The 20654-nt window shown below is 41.7% G+C and overlaps 2 protein-coding genes across 2 annotated transcripts; one reads left to right on the top strand and one right to left on the bottom strand.

The window, feature by feature from the left end:
• Positions 1 to 1739: 1739 nt before the first annotated feature.
• LOC310788510 (interferon-induced very large GTPase 1-like) lies at positions 1740 to 12462 on the top strand (the record flags this gene model as incomplete). Its single annotated transcript, XM_083650053.1, has 6 exons — positions 1740 to 2046; positions 6418 to 6455; positions 7222 to 7342; positions 7591 to 7625; positions 7732 to 10930; positions 11309 to 12462. 6 exons carry the CDS (start codon positions 1740 to 1742, stop codon positions 12460 to 12462), a joined length of 4854 nt encoding a protein of 1617 aa, XP_083506179.1.
• Positions 12463 to 14781: 2319 nt separating this feature from the next.
• LOC310788511 (galectin-2-like) lies at positions 14782 to 20600 on the bottom strand (the record flags this gene model as incomplete). Its single annotated transcript, XM_083650054.1, has 4 exons — positions 14782 to 14928; positions 19496 to 19667; positions 20316 to 20395; positions 20592 to 20600. 4 exons carry the CDS (start codon positions 20598 to 20600, stop codon positions 14782 to 14784), a joined length of 408 nt encoding a protein of 135 aa, XP_083506180.1.
• Between the last annotated feature and the right edge of the window lie 54 nt (positions 20601 to 20654).

Consider the following 20654-nt stretch of genomic DNA (forward strand, 5'->3'; position numbering starts at 1 on the left):
ATTTCGCTATCATGCGTAACGTTACTGAAATGGGACATGCAAACGCGATAACGTTACTTACCGGATGTGTACAGGAGAACACGCCAGCTCCGAGTCACTTTGCAGGCCAGATATAGCTGCTCGTAGGGCTCTCCATCTAGTGAAAGCCAGACCGGCAAGGTTGACTCTGGTCTGAGATATTTCTTTTCGGCGGCGATTTGGCTAAAGTATGAAACCGCATATATAAGGTGGATCAGGGAATGGAATGTCAGGAATGCCCGCATCAGGGTTCCGCCATCTTGGTCTACAAAATTCTGTTTTGGGCTGTGGGCTGGGAGGGGCTCACTAGGTCGGCCACTCGGGGGAGGGGTTTCTATGTAAACAGGTTCGGGTAGTAGCTCTACTCTCCAAGAGGGCCATCACAACACAGGGAGGGGGCGTGGCTTAGTTGTAAACACAGAAATAAATCACTGTAAGTCCTCAATATATACAAGGTAATGGTTTGGTGATATTTAATAGTGCAGAATCTTACACATAGTGCCTTTAATTACCTCATGCGCCCTCAATTGTTCACAGCCTACTCACGTTGCAGTAAAGTTGACAAATAGATCACAGTCGAGTCCACAACAGAAAATCTGCGGTGGCATTATAATGGACACTTCAAATAATAATTACAGCGAATAATCCTTCCAAAATGTTTGTTTTGAGAGCACATAGGCTACCTCATTGAAGCGTTTCTTTACTCCATGTAGGCTATAGAGAGTGCAGCAGGAGTCTGTCTGATTGTGTGTACCTACATGTGAGAGAGAGTTAACGTCTTTAAGGTTAATTACTCTGCGTGTTTCATTGCTCTAAATTATTTAATAATGTTGCTTTGTCACGTTCTGAGCCTGCCCCGCCCGCACCCGCGATATTTTCATAATTTGCCAACCCAGCCCGCCTGCGGGGCGGCCCAGCCCGCGGGACCCGGCGGGTTCTGGGTGACCCGCGCATCACTACTACCCAGCCTTGCTGTGTCGATGCGTCACGGGGTGCGTCGGATCTCAGCGGGCTGGAAGAAATTAGGGTGATTATCCCTGGGCTGACAGGACGTGACGTAGTCACGTGGATCCGTGTCAGCCCCAGGGGGTACCACGCCACCTACGGGTGGCTGGTCGGTTTTAATGAAAAGTAATTTTGGAGCAAAATGACAGTCTTCCATAGGGCTGCGTCGCAGCGTTGTAGGCACTAGTGAGAGCTCTCGTTCTCACTCGTAAAACCTGGGTTGTAGCACAACCCTAACGTTTGTTTGCCACATGTAATGTAATGGAGATACACTAGTATCATTCATGATGAATGATTATGCAGTCTTTCGTTTGACAGTTATTGAAAGTTTTGCGGGGGGGGGGGGGGGGGGGCGCACCACAAAACAATTACGCTTAGGGCACCCAAATGGCCAGCAGCGGCCCTGTACATCTCATCCAGTTTTCCGAAACTGGGGGAAAAAGCAGTAGGAGGTATTCACACAAAAGTGAACGTTTTTCGGGATGATCACTGATTTATAATAATTGCAGAGATTTCTGCAATATTGGTGATTCTATTGGGGGGGGGGAATAGCTCGGAGCAACTCAAAAAAAAATTGGAAATTAATTTGAACTTTGTCTGAATTTTCTGGGACAGATTTTGTTATTTTCTTGACCTTTTATTTAGATACTGTTAGGCCTATACAGGTGAGTCTGAAATATATTGAAAATATTTTTTTAATTTACCAGGGAGCAACAATGGCCATGGATAATGGGGAGCTCTGGATGAAGCTCTTGAATACCCTGGATGCTTTGACAGTTGAAGAATTTGAGAGGTTTAAGTGGTTGCTACAGAAACCTGGGATCCCAAACTCTTTCCCAGCCATCAAAGATGTCCCAGCCATCACAAAGAGGCAACTAGAGAATGCAGACAGGATGTCCACAATAGATCTCATTACGCAGACCTACTACCGACATTCTTTAGAGGTGACCAAGAAGATTTTGACCCTGATGAAAAGGAATGATCTAGTGCAGATTTTGTCAATCAGCAGCTCAGGACACAAAGGTAAGTCCAGGGGAGATAAAACCACAAACATGTGAAAAACAGGAATGACAGATGACTCATAAACTTGCAATTAAAGACATGGTAGCACTTTACTCAAATATCAGGTAACAAATACCAAACCAAATTTCCCAGGGACCACTTCCACTGCGGATACAAACATTTCCCCCCATAAAGTAGGCCTACATAGTACATACTGTAACATTTGCTGATTTAATGATGCAATACAGTAGCATCAGAAAGGCTAAATAACAACATAAGACTACTGGTTCAACACGCGCGCACACACACACACACACACATGCACAAGCTGTGAAAAAGAGGACCCATTTGAAAATGTTTTTTCCCTCAAATGTAGCCTAACTTTGGAGCATTTTTTAGCCACATCCCAAGCTATAGCAATAGGATGACATGGTTGGTACCAATCAATGCCTTATGATGTTTATGTTTTAGTTTCATATGACACTGCAGAAACGTCAAAATCGTGATTCCCAGAATATTGCGATATTTCCAAGAATCGGGCCCTGCACGCACGCGCCGCGCGCGCGCACACACACACACACACACACACACACACACAGTATATCAGTAGGCCTATATCACCTGCAATTGGATAATTGAGCACACAGCTATCTGTTCAATCTCAAATGCAATTGGGCAATTTTTATTGGGGAGCTCAAGCCCAGCTGTTTAACACATTCACTGCCAGCCGTTTTTTCAATACTGTAGGTAGCTTCTGCCAGTTTTTTTTTTTTGAGGATTCTGGCTCATTTTACAAGAGCCGAGGATTATTTTCTGCTAGGACTTCGTGAACACCAATCATCTAAAAAGAACTAATAGAATGTGTGCTTTCTCTGTCTAAAAGAGTTAGTTTGTAGAGTTAGTAGTTATGTAGATATTAGCCGTTGAATACAGCATGGTTTCAGCGTCTGAGAAGGAAAGCTGAGAAAAATGCAGTTTTGTGAAATTCAATCAAACAGGCAGAACAGTCACTTTAACCATTTATTTTTGGCATCAGTGAGACATCAGACATCTGAACAATAGTTGCTTTCAATAATGGAGGAATAATACAATAATAAAATAAATAAATGTTAAAATAAATACAAAACAAGAGCAGACCACAGGTCACTCAGCTTTTTTTTTTTTTTATAGTTTTTTTTTTTTTTAATAGGTTTTTTCGGTTCGTGATCAAACCGGTTTGGGCTCGTACACCGAATCCAGAACTGCTCCAAAATGTAATGGGTACTTCCTTGGCCCATGTTACACCCATCCACAAAGTTACATGAAAATCGGCAGGTGCTTTTTATGTATTCCTGCTAGCTAGCAAACAATCAAACAAAGAGCATCAAAAACAAATCTTCCTGGCAGGTTTTTTTTTTTTTTTTTACGACCCATGCCTACTCAGTGCCACTAAGCATAGTTCTTATCTGAGTGGTACACCTCATAGCAGTGAGCCCTGTGTAATGGGACATTACATTCGACACAACGGTAGCGTGTCTCGCCTCTAACACCATTCCTTGCACAAACCCTACACCTCCTCGATGGGTGATCTTTTTTGCGTGTGGCTGGATACTTGGCCAGTACATGGCCCGCTAGATTGACATCCAGCCTGCTTTGAGGGTCCAGGTGTGGTGCCCGGGGCATGGTTGCAGGTTGGTCACTGCCCTCCCCCCCACCCCCCACCTCCTCCTCCTCCCCCCCACCCCCCTCCTCCCCCACCCCACCCATCTCCTCCTCCACCACAGGTCTGGTCCATGCATAGACAACACTCAGGATAACATCCATCAAAGTTTTACACTTTCTCTGTTGGTGTTTAGCTTTGTACAGAACAAAGGCGTTATAAAAAGACATTTGAAACATGTACATGACAAACTTGAATGGCCACCTGGATGTCTTCCTGGCAAAGGGATAGTATGCGATGTTCTGGTCCAATCTGTCTACCCCATTCATGTACTTGTTGTAGTCTACAACGCACTTGGGTTTTGCGTGTGGGACCCTCTCTCTGCTGCCTTTCTGCCTGACCTGCACTGTCTCCATCGTGTCGTCGTGCATAGTGGAAACCATTTTCACGATTCGTTTGTCGCGCCAGGCCAGAACCATGGTGCCACCATTGTGGCGCATGACCGTTTCCCCCATCTTCACGGTGTGGTTGGTAACCTTTGTAGCAGGTGGCTCGCCCCTGTTCCTCCTCAGTGCCACAGACATGGGTCTGACACTTCAGCAGCTGTGCACACATTGCAACAGAGTTGTAATAGTTCATGTATAAATGGTAACCCTGCCCTGCCAAGTCCCCGAGGAGGAACTCCACCGTCTCGCCTAGGGAGGACCGCTCACCACAGTAGGGCTTCATGCTGTAGCAGTAACCTGTCTGGGAGTCACAGAGGATGTACGACTTTATCCCATACTTTATGGGTTTCTGTGGGTTGTACACTTTGAAGGCCAACCGCCCACGCCACAGGAGCATCCCCTCATCAATACTGATGTCTTGACTTGGTGTGAACATGGCTCTGAACTTTCCTAACAGGTCATTCAAAACTGGCCGGACCTTGTACAACCTGTCTGCATCGTCAACATCATCATTGTCACTGAAATGGAGGAATCGTGTTAGGAGTTGAAAGCGGTTGCGAGACATGGTTTTGTTGAAGTGGGGGGTAGCAAGCAGTTCATTTGTGGACCAGTACATGGACAGTTCAGGCTTCTTGACGATCCCAGTGAGGAAATATAGTCCCAAGAAGGTCTTGATTTCTGCCACTGTAGTGTCCTTCCACCTCCCAAGCCTTGAATGTGGCAGAGCCTCACTGACCTGACTGATGCACTGGTGGGCATACAGGTTAGTTTGTTCTACAATATCCTGGAGCAGCTCATTGTTCAGGAAGAGCTGGAAGAAGTCCACTGGTTGAGCAGCAGCACCACCACTATGAGGACCCGGATCTGCTGTGAAGGGGATGTGGGTTGGCTCCCAGTCAACATCACACCACTCAGGACCTGCAGGCTGAGGACGTTTCCCACTTCCAGCTCCATCTGCAAATTATAGAAATACATAATTACCATAAAATAGTGTTTTTTATATGTGTGGTACTGAATTCTGGCTGGAACCTGTGATGTGAAAATAAACCTGATCCTGAAGTGTGATCTTAACCATTTTCCTGGCACCAGAGGCTGTGGCACCAGATGCTGTAGCGCTACAGCTGGCTACAGGCTCATCTTCAGAGTCTGAAATTCAGTAAAATGAATTGACTGACTGCTGGCTTTTGTACAGTCATAGTAATTACATTTACACAAGTTACACAAGTCATCTCAAACATCGTCTTACCACTGCTCTGTGGAGCTTCGCTCCTGGACGGGGCCCATTCTTCTTCAGAATCCTCCGCGTCTGGGGAAGACGTGAGGTCACTCGACTCGGACTCAGTCAGCCCAGCTGCCGCAGCCGCGACATGCATGGGCTCACCCCGTTCTTCATCCGAGACCTCGGAATCGGTCTCCGGCACAAGCTTATTTCGGACGGAAAAGAAATCGAGCAGTGATCTCTGATCCGCCGATCGCTTGCGTTTGGCCGAAGACCGCTTGCGCTTGGCCGGCATGGCACAAACACGTACCCACTCCCAACTAAACTAAAAACTGAAAATACTAACTAAACTAAACTGAAATAAAACAACTACTGCTACGACTAGATCAAACTGAACTGAAATAAGGCTAATCTACCGGCTACCAACTCGATCAAACTGAACTAGAATAAACGCTAAATACTAAAATGAACTGACGCTAACGCTAAAGCTAAATGTGCTAAGCTAACTACAATGAACACTAACTGTAACTACGCGCTAACTAACTATCTAAACTAAATCTACTATAAAGACTATACTAAACACTACTACTGTACTAACAACTAACAAACTAAATCAACTACGCTAACCAACTCGCTCTAAATCTGACTCTAAATTGCTAAATTGCTGAAATTCTCTATCTATAAATCACTATGTAATGCTGTCTCGCTCTGTATCTAACTTACCTACTTCAACCCACCCCGAACAAAGGATGGCGCCTTCCTTATATACAAATCTTTGTTAGAGTACTTCCGGGGCAGCGGGAGAGGTCGGATCCACATTCACCTATTGCCCAAGGGCCTCACCTAGTGGAAACCACTGAAAAAACAGTTTGACGTATTAACACGTCATTGGCAGTCAACCGTTGGATTTTTTTTGACGTATTAACACGTCATTGGCAGTGAACGTGTTAACAGACTTGTGTTTCTGACCAAGAAAAATGAAACATGCTGCAGTTTGCCCTGTTAGTCATTTGGTATTAGAGGTGGCTGGATTTTACTGTCCTGATTCTCTTTCATGCTGTGCAATCTGTTCAACTAATACTCTGCAGGTGAACTGGAGGAGAGTTCAGATCAAACAAAGACTGAGGTAAGAACGTTTGACATTCATCAGCATCATACGACTTGTTTTGTTTCTGAAACGAGACCAAAGAAAAATACAATCTTCACAATGATTCAATCTCAGTCTAGTTGATTGCATTCCCACCATTTTGACATGTACATGCACAGTTTAAAAAGTGCTCTTAGAAATATTGTTAGCCGAAAAGTAAAATTAATCAAACGATACGGCATTGTGTGAATGCTGTCACACATGTAAGAACTAAGGATGGCCAAATATATACAAATACATAAATAAATAGATAAATGAATAAATAAATAAATTGTAGTATTTATTAATATATTTATATTTATAACACCATAACAAATCATGTATAAAACATGCACAAATAATCACTTAACTCCATTACAACTTGTGTACGTTTTTATAGGTCATGTCTGAATTTTACCAGCATCGGCTAATGTTTTACAAATGTTGAACTATGACACTAATATGATGATGGACTAATCAGATTATAACATCTATAATAAGTAATGACTAATTAATGTGTAATTCATCATTAACTAGCTGCTTGTAAATGGCTTATAGATTAAAGTTATTATAAAGTGTTACCGAACTGTCTTCGTTTTGTTTAGTCAAAATTTATGTTTTGACTTTTGAGTTTCTATGTGGTTCTCATTGTATTTTGATTTTATACATTGTTTTAGCTTGTTTTTCTTTCATGTCATATTGACTGTATTTTCAACTTGTCAGTAGGACGACAAACCTGGTTAAATCTAATCACTTGTTTCCTTAGTGTGATCCAGTGAGTGAACCTGGTGACATCAACCACTCAGAGATTAAGGCTGAAAAGGATGACAATCCAACAGTACCAGGAGCATCTGAAATCAAGTCTAAAATCACTACAAATAAGGAAGGTAAAACGTTAAAGTTAATGATTACTTGGATGTTCTAAAAAATACTTCTAAATCGAATTGTATGTAAGGAAATGCTAAATGTATAACATGGTAAATTACATTAATTACATAAATTACAACATCAATAACAAATAATTGTAATCATCATCAAAATACATTAAAGTATTATTTATAATGGTAATATTTAATTGTATTACTGTACTGTAATCATAAGCACTTTTTCTGTCCCTCTATTGATGAAATTCAAGGTACCATAGATGAAGATTCAGGTGAACAGGATAAGGTAATACACTTTTGATTACATTTGAAAGATTTTTAGCAAATATTTACTCCATGTCCCATTGCATGAAGTAATATTTTTTTAACATGTTTGTCTATTTACTATATAGTCTGGAAAAAGAAGAGAAGAGATCAATCGGCTGAAGCAACATCAAAGAGAAACTAAAGCACTGCTTAGCAGACTTCACCTTAAAGACAATTATTTTAAACAAAGGTTGACACCAGCAGATTTTCTTAAAATAGGCCCACCTGTGAAACAGCACTATGAGATATCTGAGAAAGATATAGCTCATACTTTCCTACAGAAGTTGATGATGCTGGACTACAGAGCCAGATATATTGCTGTAAAAGAAAACAGTACTGAAGGGAGCCATACACAGCATGTTCAAACATTTGATGATGTTGATACAGAAGAAAGTGACTTTGACCCTTCAGACAATGATCAAGGAAAACCAACCCATGTTCATCCAATGGATGTTCAAATGGCAGTATTTCACTGCTCAGACATGTTTCTAAGGCAGAACATGATTACTAAGTTATCACAGTGTCAGTATGCCGTACCTTTGCTTGTGCCTCGCCCATTCCAAATGGATATCGAGTGTCCTCTGTGGACACTTAGACAAATAAGAAAGAGCTGGAAGCTGACAGATAACTCAAAAGTTGTCACAACTAAGAGTATGCGTATCTGCAAAGCTGAGACACCCATGGTGTCATTTTTCCGCCTTGGTTCAGTATCAGTGTCTAAATCTCAGCTGATGAACACCTTAATCAATGACCGTCACAGCACTTTCTTTCATAGGAACTGCCCAGGTAGCACCAGATCTCGCTACTTGATGGACGGTGTGGCAGAGATTGCCTGGTACTGCCCTGCTGGGAAACCCAACGATGCTTTCACTGACTGCATAGCCTTCTGTAATCTTCATGGTGATGCTCGATCTAGTGAAAAACAGCGTAACATACTGACTGAAAAAGCTTCAGTCAATGTTGTTCTGCTACCAACTATGGAAAAAGGTCCCATTATATCAGCCCTTCTCAGGTCTCCAAAGCCTCTCATTTGTCTCATTGTTGATAATGAGAGTGATGCAGTTGAGATGCAGCGAGGGAAATACAAATTGGGTCTGAAAGACAGAAGTCAGTCAGAAGTATCTGAAGAACTGAAAATAATTATTAGAAAACATTTGTCTGGACCATATCTGGTCTTCCAGCTTGAAAACATGACCAACATCCCTGGGATCAGAGTGGATGAAGATCACGTCTGCCAAAGAGGGAAATCTGCTGCTTCACAAATACTGGATTTGCTTCAGAAGATGCCGGATGTTTCCAAGATCAAAGACACATTTCTTCCATGTCAAGGCCAATTGTGGCATGATTGGTGCAGAAAGAACAAAGAGCTGTATCATCTCAAAGGAGATCTTGAGAAGGATAAAAGTGAAAAGGAAAAGGAACTGAAGCAAATACGAGAAAACCAATGTGGAGCTTCCTCCAGTGAACTTGTGCAGTTGTTTATTAAAAGCCTCCAGTCTCTGCAATCAAATGAGAGCATGTATTTCCTGAAATGGACTGCAATCTTACTGGATGACTTCTCCACAGACAAGCTTTGTACAATTCTCCACGAATATGATAAAAAGTGGTCTGAGGTCTTGGCTTTGAAAAAGAAACATGACAAATCAGATCAGCTAAAAGTCAAGCAAACTGAGCTTGAAGAAATATCAGCAAAACTGCAGTCAGCAACTTTTGGCTTTGAGCACATCTTCAGGGAAATGGGACAGATCTTTGAAGCCCATACATCTCTGATGAGAGGACCAGAGACTGGAGAGATGAACTGGTCTAAGTACCCTGAGCTGGCTGCAGAGCTTATGATAGCAGGACACCCAATGGAGCTGATGGATGGTGATGCCTGTCACGTGCCTTTAACATGGATCAGTAGTCTTCTAGATGAGGTCATCAAGAAACTGGGAGACCAGCAGGTTTTTGTTTTGTCAGTGCTAGGCACCCAAAGCAGTGGGAAATCAACAATGCTGAATGCCATGTTTGGGTTACAGTTTGCAGTTAGTGCTGGCAGGTGTACAAAGGGAGCCTTCATGCAGCTAGTGAAAGTGTCAAAGGAAATGCAGAAAGACTTTAGGTTTGACTATGTTCTGGTCGTGGACACTGAAGGACTGCATGCTCTTGAGCTGGCAGGGAACACCACTCTTCACCATGACAATGAATTGGCAACATTTGTCATTGGTCTGGGAAACATGACTTTAATCAACATCATGGGAGAGAATCCTGCTGATATGCAAGATGTTCTTCAGATCGCTGTTCAAGCTTTCATGAGGATGAAGATGGTTAAACTGTCTCCAAGTTGTGTGTTTGTTCACCAAAATGTGACAGATATTGCAGCTGCAGAGAAAAACATGGATGGAAAGAGACGCCTACAGGAAAACCTGGACAAGATGGTCAAACTAGCTGCTGAAGAGGAGGTATGTGATGCCGAGTGCTTCAGTGATGTCATTGCTTTTGATGTACAAAAAGATGTTCAATACTTTTCCCAACTGTGGGAAGGAAGTCCACCCATGGCTCCTCCAAACCCAGGTTATAGTGAGAGCATCCAAGAGCTAAAAAACGTCATCGTCTCAAAAGCATCAAAGTCTCAAGGAATGTCTCTTTCAGAATTCAAAAGCAGCATTCGGGACCTCTGGAACGCCCTCCTGAACGAACACTTTGTCTTCAGCTTCAAAAACACACGTGAAATTGCAGTGTACAGAAAGCTAGAGGTCGAATATGGGAAATGGACCTGGGCTTTGAGGAGCCCCATGTTGACGATTGAAAACCAACTTCATAACAAAATTCAAGCAGGAAAACTTGAAAGGATTGAGAAAAGTGATCTTGTTAAAGTGACGGAAAATGATAAAACTAGCGAACCTCTCAAAGAAGTTGAAAAAGCTATGGCAACATACTTTGACTATGACAAAGATAAAGAAATGTTGGTTCAATGGCGAAGTCGATTTGAAATTAAAATAAAGGACTTCCATTCTCAGCAGGTTGACCGAGTTAAAAGTAAACTGGAGGAAGTAATCCAGCAGAAGATAGCTTGCAAAAACCTAGATAATAAGAAGTCAATATTTGAGAAAAAGCTACTACAAAAGAGCAAAGAGCTTGCTCATGAGTTTAAAGACAAGACAAAAGATGAAAGGGAACTTGAAAGGCAGTTCAACAGAGTTTGGAAAGTGTGGGTTACTGAGTTAACTGAAGGTGCACCTGCCATAAAGGATATCAACATACACGAAGATGAGTATTCTATCCTTCAAGACCTTGGTATTGAATGTTCTCATATACATGACCGCAAACAAAATGGCACATACAAAAACATATCAACAATAGGGGATTATTCTGATTGTGTCATCCTAAACACGATCGAAAGGTTCAAAGACGGGGTGAGAAAGCTTCTTGGCTCAAAAAAAGAGGTTCTTTCTCATGATGAACAACAACGGATGAGATCCCTCATTGAGAGTGTTGAAAAACGGTCCATAGCCATAATAAAGAAGAAATATGTAGCTACAACAGGCTACAGGGTGGGATACTTGCATGAAGTAGCCAAGAATGCCAATGAAATTTTTTTAGATTTTCAATCACAGAGTAAGACATATACTCTCAAGCATGAGTTTAAAGTCGATCTTTTACTTCATGCATGTGAAACTGCAGGTAATCTGCTTGTAGAATCCCACAGAGAATACAAGAAAAACAATGATGCACTTACTCATTTAGAAAGCAAGAAAATACAATATTATAAGATATTTGCGAGCTTGTGTAAAGGTAACTCATCTGCCATTGTGCTTGGTGAACTGATCTGTAGCAAACTGAAGGATTCCACACGTCAGGCTGTCTGTCACAAAACTGCCATTGATCTGGCTGGAGAGATGAAGTGCAGTTTCCCACCATTCAGTGGGAATAAGGTGAACTTGGAGAAACACATCTTAGAATCACTGGCAATGCAAGAAGACTTTGAAGGTTACATGAACTACATTCATCACCCAAGGAAACAAGTAGAGAGCTTCATCAAAAAAGCTGTAAAGAAATACATCTTCACTGAACACAAAGATAAAGCAGTCACGATACTCAAGGAAAATGCTGAAGAGACAGGGAAGCAAGTGAGTCAAGCACTGTATACTGCAACAGAGGAAGTCAAAACTGAGGGAGGAGACATTACCAAGTGGCTGAAGAAAGTTTCCAGTTCACTAGAAGCTGTGCTCACCTTTGATACCAACTGCTGTCAAAATTTCAGTGATATAAACGACTATGACTTTCTTAATGAGGAGATAGAGAAAGGCCTTGTGTCCATAATTGAGGAGATGAGTATTCTCTCATCACTTAACATGAAGGAATCCAGGGTGAGACCTGATCAAATCCTTATTGATCAACTGTGTAACAGCTGCTGGGTGCAGTGTCCATTCTGTAGCGCTGTTTGTACAAACACCTTGGAGGATCACAGTCCTGATGATCACTGTGTCCCTTTTCATCGCCCCTCTGGGATCAATGGATGGCACTTTAGCAAAACAGAGGAACTGTCTATCGATTTCTGCACAACATCGGTTGCAAGTGATGGCAGTTTTCACCCTCATCATGATTCAGAAGAGTACATTCCTTTTAAACAGTACCGAACTGCTGGCCCTAAGTATGCTAACTGGAGTATTACACCTGATGAGTCTAAGCTGACATACTGGAAATGGGTTATCTGTCGGTTTCAAAAGGAACTGGGAGAACACTATGGAAGAAAATTCCAGGGCCATGGAGCAATCCCCAGTGAGTGGAAAACACACAGCAGAGAGGAAGCTATTAAGAGTTTGGCAAACATGTAATATCTGAGTGACCCAGAGACAAAAACAGCCCTCCACAAAGTAACAATACTCTCATTCCAACAGCAAGAGATTCACAAAGTCTCATGTTGTTTTACTGAGAGATGAACTTGTCTGTGAATGAGAAATGGGAACAGACAGGTGCTTTGACTCAATAGAAACCCAATATTTGTATAATGAACAAGTAAAACAAAGTAATGGAGGGCAAAAAAAAGGACTGTGGAGGATGCAGTCTTCCTCAAATTACTCAAATCTATTCATTTTGATTCTTCATGAAGTCACCAAGTGTCGAATCCATGAAATGAACATGATGTATAGGATTCCTGAAAATAATGATATATTGCATGGAAACAAATGAGAATACAAAACATATAATTCTAAATCATCAGTTTGTTAGCCACAAAGAGTGTAGAGAGTCATGGCATTTTTTTCTATTCTTTTTTAAGTTGCATTGTTAAGTTCCATGATCAAGGAAACAGAAGTGCAAAGTTGAGCTGAGACATACGTTGTCAGAAATTATGGACTTATATTCATTCATTTAAAATAAGGAATACAAGCAACAATTTACTTTTTTTATTACTTTTTTTTACTATTATCTACAAATGATCATGACATTTTTATATTTTCATTGTTTAAGTTTTAAGAATTGCTCAAATACCTGATAAAGAATTTCAAAAGTATTGCTTTGTCTTTTAATATTAGTACTTTTTATATGTGCAAAGCAGACCTGATCAAACATAAGTGATGAAGGCTGTTATATTTTGTTTTGTTATTTTATTTCTTTAGTATTTAACTTTGCTGTTTTAAACATTTAAATCAATCTTAGTATTTTTCCTTAAGAACACTGCTATCTGTCATTTGTGTGGATTCCTGAATATGGCACTATGGGCCTATGTCTTGGAAGCACATGAGAATACAAAACATAATTCTAAATCATGAGTTTGTTAGCCACAAAGTGATGATGATGAAATGTATAAGACGCCGTGAAATTAATGTTTCTTTTTGCCATGTTATTTCTGAATTTTAACAAGATGCTTGAGATTTGTGACAATTGTGAAGTTCCAAGATCAAGGAAACAGAAGTGACAAGTTGAGCTGAGACTTATGTTGTCATGATGGACTTATATTCATTCATTTAAAAGAAGGAATACTTTTTTTTTTACTATTATATACAAATCTCATCTGATCATGATTTGTTTTCACTTATTTTAAGTTTTAAGAATTGATCAAACAACTGATAAAGGACTTGTATTTTAAGTATATTTTAAGTATTGAACTATGTCATGCTTTAACTGTCATTTAAACCATTAATATTAATACTTTTTATATGTGCATATCAGTAAGCCAATGTTTACCCTTTTTTATCAGGAATACAAGCAACAATTTGCTTTTTTATTACCTTTTTACTATTATCTACAAATATCATCTGAACATGACGTCATTTTAATTTTTTAATTTTAAGAATTGATCAAACATAACGTTTCTTCTACTTTTTTTTTTTTTACTGTTATCTTATCCAGACCCATGAGAGTTCTTACGCTGATACACTCACTGAGCTATATTAAATAGGATACACCCATTGATAGTAAGATACACCACTTACTGCATGCTGCAGATCTCTCTCTGGGTCTGTGACACTCCCCTCACCAAACTAGTCACGGAATCTGGGCCAGTGATTGGCGAGTGGTGGATTCGCCATTCACCATTCAGTAACGACTTTGCGACCATGGAGGCCCACCCACCCTGAGACCGCCCATCTAACTGGCTCCTGCAACATCGAGCATTTCGAACCACTCTCTCATTGGTGCTACAACCTGTCACTCATTCAATTTCAAACCCCCTAAACCCGCCCTCAAATTCCATGCTGTGGCTGTGAAGGGGCACAGAGTGATTTATGCAGTATGCGGAGCGCAGCGATATAATGTAATATTTGAGTCTGGGGAGAGAGACTACTGTTATCTATCACATCTGGAAGAATTGGTCAAACAACTGATTAAGGCTATTATATTTTGTTATTTTATTTTATTTGTTATGTTATTTTATTTCTTTAGTATTGAACTACCGATATGTCAATGTGGTAAACCAATCAATACAGTTGACACTTCAATGACAACCCAACAAGATCACTTGATTTTAAACATTTTATGTTATTAACATGCAGAATGGGAATTTGTTAAATAAAATACATATTTCAGATCATATCCCTTGAAAGCACTGATCTCTTATTGATTCATCTTTCTGATTATAATTGATAGTATTATCATACATTGAACATTGAACTAGACTGATCAATACAGCATGCATGTGTGAAGATAGTTGTCTCTTAGCATATCTGGAAAGAGGTGAGTTTGAAGTCGCCTCTGACTCTGATGTAGCTGATGATGTCCATGTTGTCACGGTTGGGGAACTGGACTTCCTGTCCATCAGGAAGCTTCACTTCAAACATGTCTCCAGCCAGCTTCAACACAATCTACCACAAGAAACGTGTTCATTACAATAACTTTATGCCAAGAAAGTGTGACACTGTTTAATACAATAATTCACTGTCACTCCCCACCTCTAAAAGTTATTTAGTAAGCAAATACTGTAAAAACAAAGAGAGCAAACACATCCCTGTCAATAGACTGTTTTCACAGCAGCCATTTTGACATGTTATAGCAGGGTAAACACAGTAGTCCGGGAGCCAAAGGCTGTTTTTTTGATGAACCCTGTTTCGTCTGATAAAGTTTTTTTCTCTGCTGATTCTTGTACCTTGGGGGTACCTATTCAAAATACAGGAGGGTGCCCGGTGAGCACCCTTGAGCATTTTTAGATATTAACCCCTTAAGTGCCAAAATCCCATAAAAATCGGGATTTATGAGATTTCATGCAAAATCAAATGCATCAAATTTGCTTTCTCCAATGGTTATTCATAAAGGAGCAAGGATGTCATGTATAATGTAGCCTATTTGATTCCCGTGCCATGTGCCCCCCCACCCCCAATAAAAACATGAAATAAGCAGATGACTTTTAGTCTGATAAATCACTCCCAGGTGTTGAAGAGGTGCATGTTTGCGCAAGTCAGACCCTTCTCCCCCACTCCCCTCTCTGGCACTGTGTGTGTGTGTGTGTGTGCATGTGCGCGACTGCGCGTGTGTGCATGTTTCACTGGCTTTGAGCTGCGACACTTTGTCTCCACTCTCAATTCCTTGTACAGCCGGGGGGAGGGGTCTAGGTGCACTGCTCAAATCCTGTGTGCACATCTCGGCAGGGGAGTTTCTAGGGAGTGGCCAGGGGTGGCACTGGCCACCCCTGAAATCTAATTGGCCACCCCAAAATCCTGAGGATGCAGGCATCTGTGGCCAACAATACTGTCTTTCAGCTGTAGCAGGCTTATTTTGAAGCTAGAGTGAAGTTAGGCTAGATTTTGGTGAGGGAAAACGTTCTACATCCTTCCTAAATGCCACAATCAGTGCCACCCTTGCTTGAGTCTGTGCCGTACTTGGGCCACCCCAGTCAAGATGGCTAGGACACTGCATCTCGCCTCACACACGTCACTTATAGATGCGGCTGTGCTGCTTAAAACGTCTTGGGGTAGAGATGTAACGGTATGAAAATTTCACATCATGATTATCGTGACTAAAATTATCACGATTATTGTATTATCACTGTATTCATAAAGAAAATGCTGAAAATGTTCAAAAAGTACTGAGAGACTCACTGGAATCATTTTACAACGTTTTATATTGAAAACTCAGATCCAAAAAGGATTGATACACTCACTGAAATAATTTCTCAAAGGCTGCACGTTTGCATTTGGGAGACTGTTGCCAACTTTGGTTGATGATGGACAGTATTTACCATGTTTTTCAAAGCACTGTAATCACGGTACCAAGGTAATCACGGTACCACGGTTTTAATGATAATGAAAATTTTAAACTGTACGGTTATTGTAAGGAATTTTATCATGGTTATCATTAAACTGGTTATCGTTGAATCCCTACTTGGGGGTATGCACACATTGATGAGTTTTGTTGGGGCTATATGTTCACTGATGGCTGATAGTGGGCTCTCTGGAGTTCCGGTAAGAAATTTCCAGAAAGCAGATGACCTGATGAGAGCCTTGGATCAGATTATGAGTCAGACCAGAACAGCCAGACTTTGGGTTTAGGTTTTGGTGAAACCAATGATGCTGATGATGTCATACATCTGGGCTGAACGTGAGGGTGACTGGCTTCTCCATCATTCCAGAAGATGCTTACCTACTACTTTGCAGCTGGCCATGTCAACCATGTCAGGTATGGCCTCTACTATCTTCATTCCATGGAGAAGCTTCCTCCACAAAGCAATTTTCTCCAGGAGCAGCATATGATGCGACACATTAGTGGAATATGGAATGGCCTGTGGAGCAACCAGTTCATAGAGTCCACTTTCATGAGGTGTGTCAGACATGAAGGAGATAGAAGAGGATAAGACAGATAGGTTCATCTCTATCACAAGGTGGAGGCTAAAGCCATGGGTTAAGCACGTGCCAAAGTCAAGGACTTTGTCAGACACTGGAAACCTGCCTCCATCCATTGGATCCCAAGGAACATCCAGGGGAAAGCATCATGAACATCAAGATCACCCTACCAACTGTCTATTGTAGACAGTGCCATAAAGATTGAGGAGGCAATGTTAGAAGATGTCGAGAAGACCTGGCCAGAGGGATCTTACAACACCATCTCAAACAGTATCACCATCTCAAACAAAGTGAAGACAATGACAACAACCAAATCAATCCAAGTTGGCATCTCCACAATTTATGACCTAAATGCCATCGATTCAAGGGTAATCACACTGTTGTCTAGTGACCATGAAGTTGACATGAAGGATGTCCTCGCCTATGAGCTGGCACCAGTCCCAACTGCCATGTTTACCGAGGACGGAATGTGAATTTGTAAATCCAAGTCTACACTGAAGAAGTCACTCCAAGTCAAAATATCCAGGAGGAATACCAGTGTTGCAGATGTTACTGTCATTGATGGATCAGCCCTTCTTTGGACCATCCGCTGGCCAGCTGATGGCACCATAGCTGATTTAATCAAAAATGTTATGACACGGCTGACTTTATATCTATCAGACAGTGACGTCTACCTCATCTTATACAGGTGCTATGATTACAGTATCAAGTCCATCACCTGAGATGTCACAGAGACAGGGCTCAGCTAGAAACACCATCTCTTAGCTCTTATGTGAGGAACTGACCCAAGATCGGCTTTTCCATCTACAAATTGGTGGTGACAGGGGAGGAGCCATGTGACAGGGGAGGAGCCATGTCCCATTGAGATCAGGTTGGAAGAAAGAAGGAGCCGATATGATCTACAAAATCAGCAGGAAGAAGCTGACACCATCATTGTCCAAATGGTCCAGTGTGCTGGAGAAGCCCATCAAATCTCAGTGGTTTCTGATGACACAGATGTGTTCATCCTACTCCTTCACCATTACCATCACGAAGGACTGGATGTCCCACACATCATGGAATCGCCCCACAAGGAAAGGGCAATAGTGGACATCAAGTCAACACTGGCCAAGCATTCACAAGTTGTGAAGAACCTTTTACCAGCCCATGGCATATTGGGATGCGACACTGTAGCGTCTTACTATGGAAAAGGCTCTGTCATCAAAGTCCTCAAAACTATACAAACTATCGGCCATTGACAATGTGGTTGCACTGTTCCAGTAGGTCCTCGACCAAGCCACTGCCTTCATCTCAGCCTGTTCCAAACTTAGCTGCTCTACCACCATCGAATGAAGCATTCATTGAGAATGTTAAGAAGGGCCCACTTTCATGCAATCTTGTGGTGAAATCTCAATGTAAATCTGCCACTAGCATTGAATACTGAGGAATTTGGATGCAAAAAAAGACACATGCAACAGGTCACTGAGCCCAACCACTCTACCGGAAGATTGCAAACTTGTCCCAGACACATTTTGGAGATGAAAACCCTTCTAACTCCAATAAGTGCAACTGTGTGAAGTGCATGGTTTGCCATGCACAATATTCTGTGCATGTTTCAGAGTAGGATGCTCAAGATCCAAATAGGCTTAACTACCGTGAAGACCATCAGCAAAATGTGCCCTTCACTTCACTTCACTTGGGACGGCTGTAGCTCAGGAGGTAGAGCGGGTCGTCCACTAATCGCTTTGGATAAAAGAGGTCGGTGGTTCGATTCCCGGCTCCTCCAGTCTGCATGTCGAAGTGTCCTTGGGCAAGACACTGAACCCCAAATTGCTCCCGTTGGTGTGGCAGCACCCTGCGTGGTAGCCCGCCGCCATCGGTGTGTGAATGGGTGAATGTACCTACTGACTGTAAAGCGCTTTGGATAAAAGCACTATATAAATGCAGGCCATTTACCATTTACCATTTACTTCACACCTCCCAATGTGTGTCATCTACTCTGAATCTCTACTTGAGATGAGCAAAGGCTCAATGGATGTTCTCATCCTGCACGACCTATATTGTCATAAAAAGTTTGTTTTGCTGGCACGGCCTAAAAGGGTTAATATTATGTAATTTGGAATTAAATACATTGTACATGACCTCCTTTATGAATAGACATTGGATAAAACAAATGTGATGCATTTGATTTGAGTATTTTGCGTGAAATCTCATAAATCCTTATTTTTCTGCGATTTTGGCACTTAAGGGGTTAATATCTGAAAATGCTCAAGGGTACTCACCGGGCACCCTCCTGTATTTTGAATAGGTACCCCCAAACTACAAGAATCAGCAGAGAAAAAAACTTTATCCGACGAAGCGAGGTTCAACCCCATGGCTCCCGGACTACAGGTGTAACTAATGTTAATGATGGTTCTATTCCATTTAGGTGTTCCAGTGTCATTCCAATGACCCGCATGCACAATGCCCAATGACCTGGATTACATAATGTTATTAGTTCCACAAATATATGCATCACCACTTAAGCTGTATAACGAGATGCTAAATGATCCAAAACCTCCACAGTACATTGTGGCACCACCTACACATCATCTCCTCCTCCATCCGGTTGTCTCACCTTGACCTCTGAGCCCCTCTGTAGGGGGTTGTGTAGTTCTCGTTGCTCATCTCCCCAGCAACCAGCAGTCTTTGAGTTGCACACAAGTACAGCTCCATCATCGTTGTCATGGAAACGTGGGTTAAAGTGCAGTGCCAGCTCATCTGCATCACAGCCAAGGTCAATCTGGAACCTAAACAGATCATGGATTAATACCGCATTCATGACAACTCGGACCGCTGGAAGTTTCAATTCGGAACCTCCGCCCCAGGCATATTTGCGTTCATGCTGCACGGAGGGAAAACACAGGGAAAAACCAAGGAGGGTTCTGGGAATTGGAGGCGGTAATGCAACATTTTGGATGAGATGTGTGGATATGACGTCAACTCGGACAAAGCGGAGCTCTGAATGATACCCGAATTTCCGAGCTGGAATTTCGGCCTGGACGACCGTTCAATTCACTTTTTACAGGTCGAAACGGAACCCATTTTTTTCGGTCGTCCGAGTTGTCTTGAACGGGGTATTAGTGTGTGTGTGTGTGTGTGTGTGTGTGTGTGTGTGTGTGGTGGGGGGGGTGCAGTACTTTGAACAAGGAGTAGATTATATGTGAACATCCTCACTATAGTCATACAAACAGGTCTCTACAGTAGGCTATCTGCCAAGGTTTTAACTAACATGCTCCACTTCCTATGAAAGTCATAATTCTTCCTGATTTATAATTGTCCATCTCAGCAAAGACCCAGAATGCTTTTGGAGATAAGTTTTATCCATTAAAAGGTTCCAATGGTGAATAGATGCAAGTAGGTGTTTCTAATGTTCTGTAGGCCTACTGTAAGCTTACCTGTCAGCATCATGCAGAACTCTCCCCTTCAGTTTCAGCTGATCTCCAGCTCTCAGATGCACATTCTTCAATTCCAGTTCCTGCAGGTCAGGGTTCCAACAATGTTCATTTGAAAATGTGAGATTTCACATTTTCATTGTTCATTCATGATGGCAGATTACAGTAAACTATGTGCACAGTAACAGTATGCCTTTTTTTTTTTTTTACACAAAAAGAGCACAGAGTGCAGAGGCAAAGTTCATATACAGTAAAATAAAAACGTAAAAATAAACTTACCATGCTCATTTTGGCTGCTGGTGTTGAGGAATATCCTTGGAGCAAGATGGTCTTGGGTCCAGA

This window comes from Poromitra crassiceps, assembly GCF_964638095.1.
Source record: "Poromitra crassiceps genome assembly, chromosome: 13".
Lineage (NCBI taxonomy): Eukaryota > Metazoa > Chordata > Actinopteri > Beryciformes > Melamphaidae > Poromitra > Poromitra crassiceps.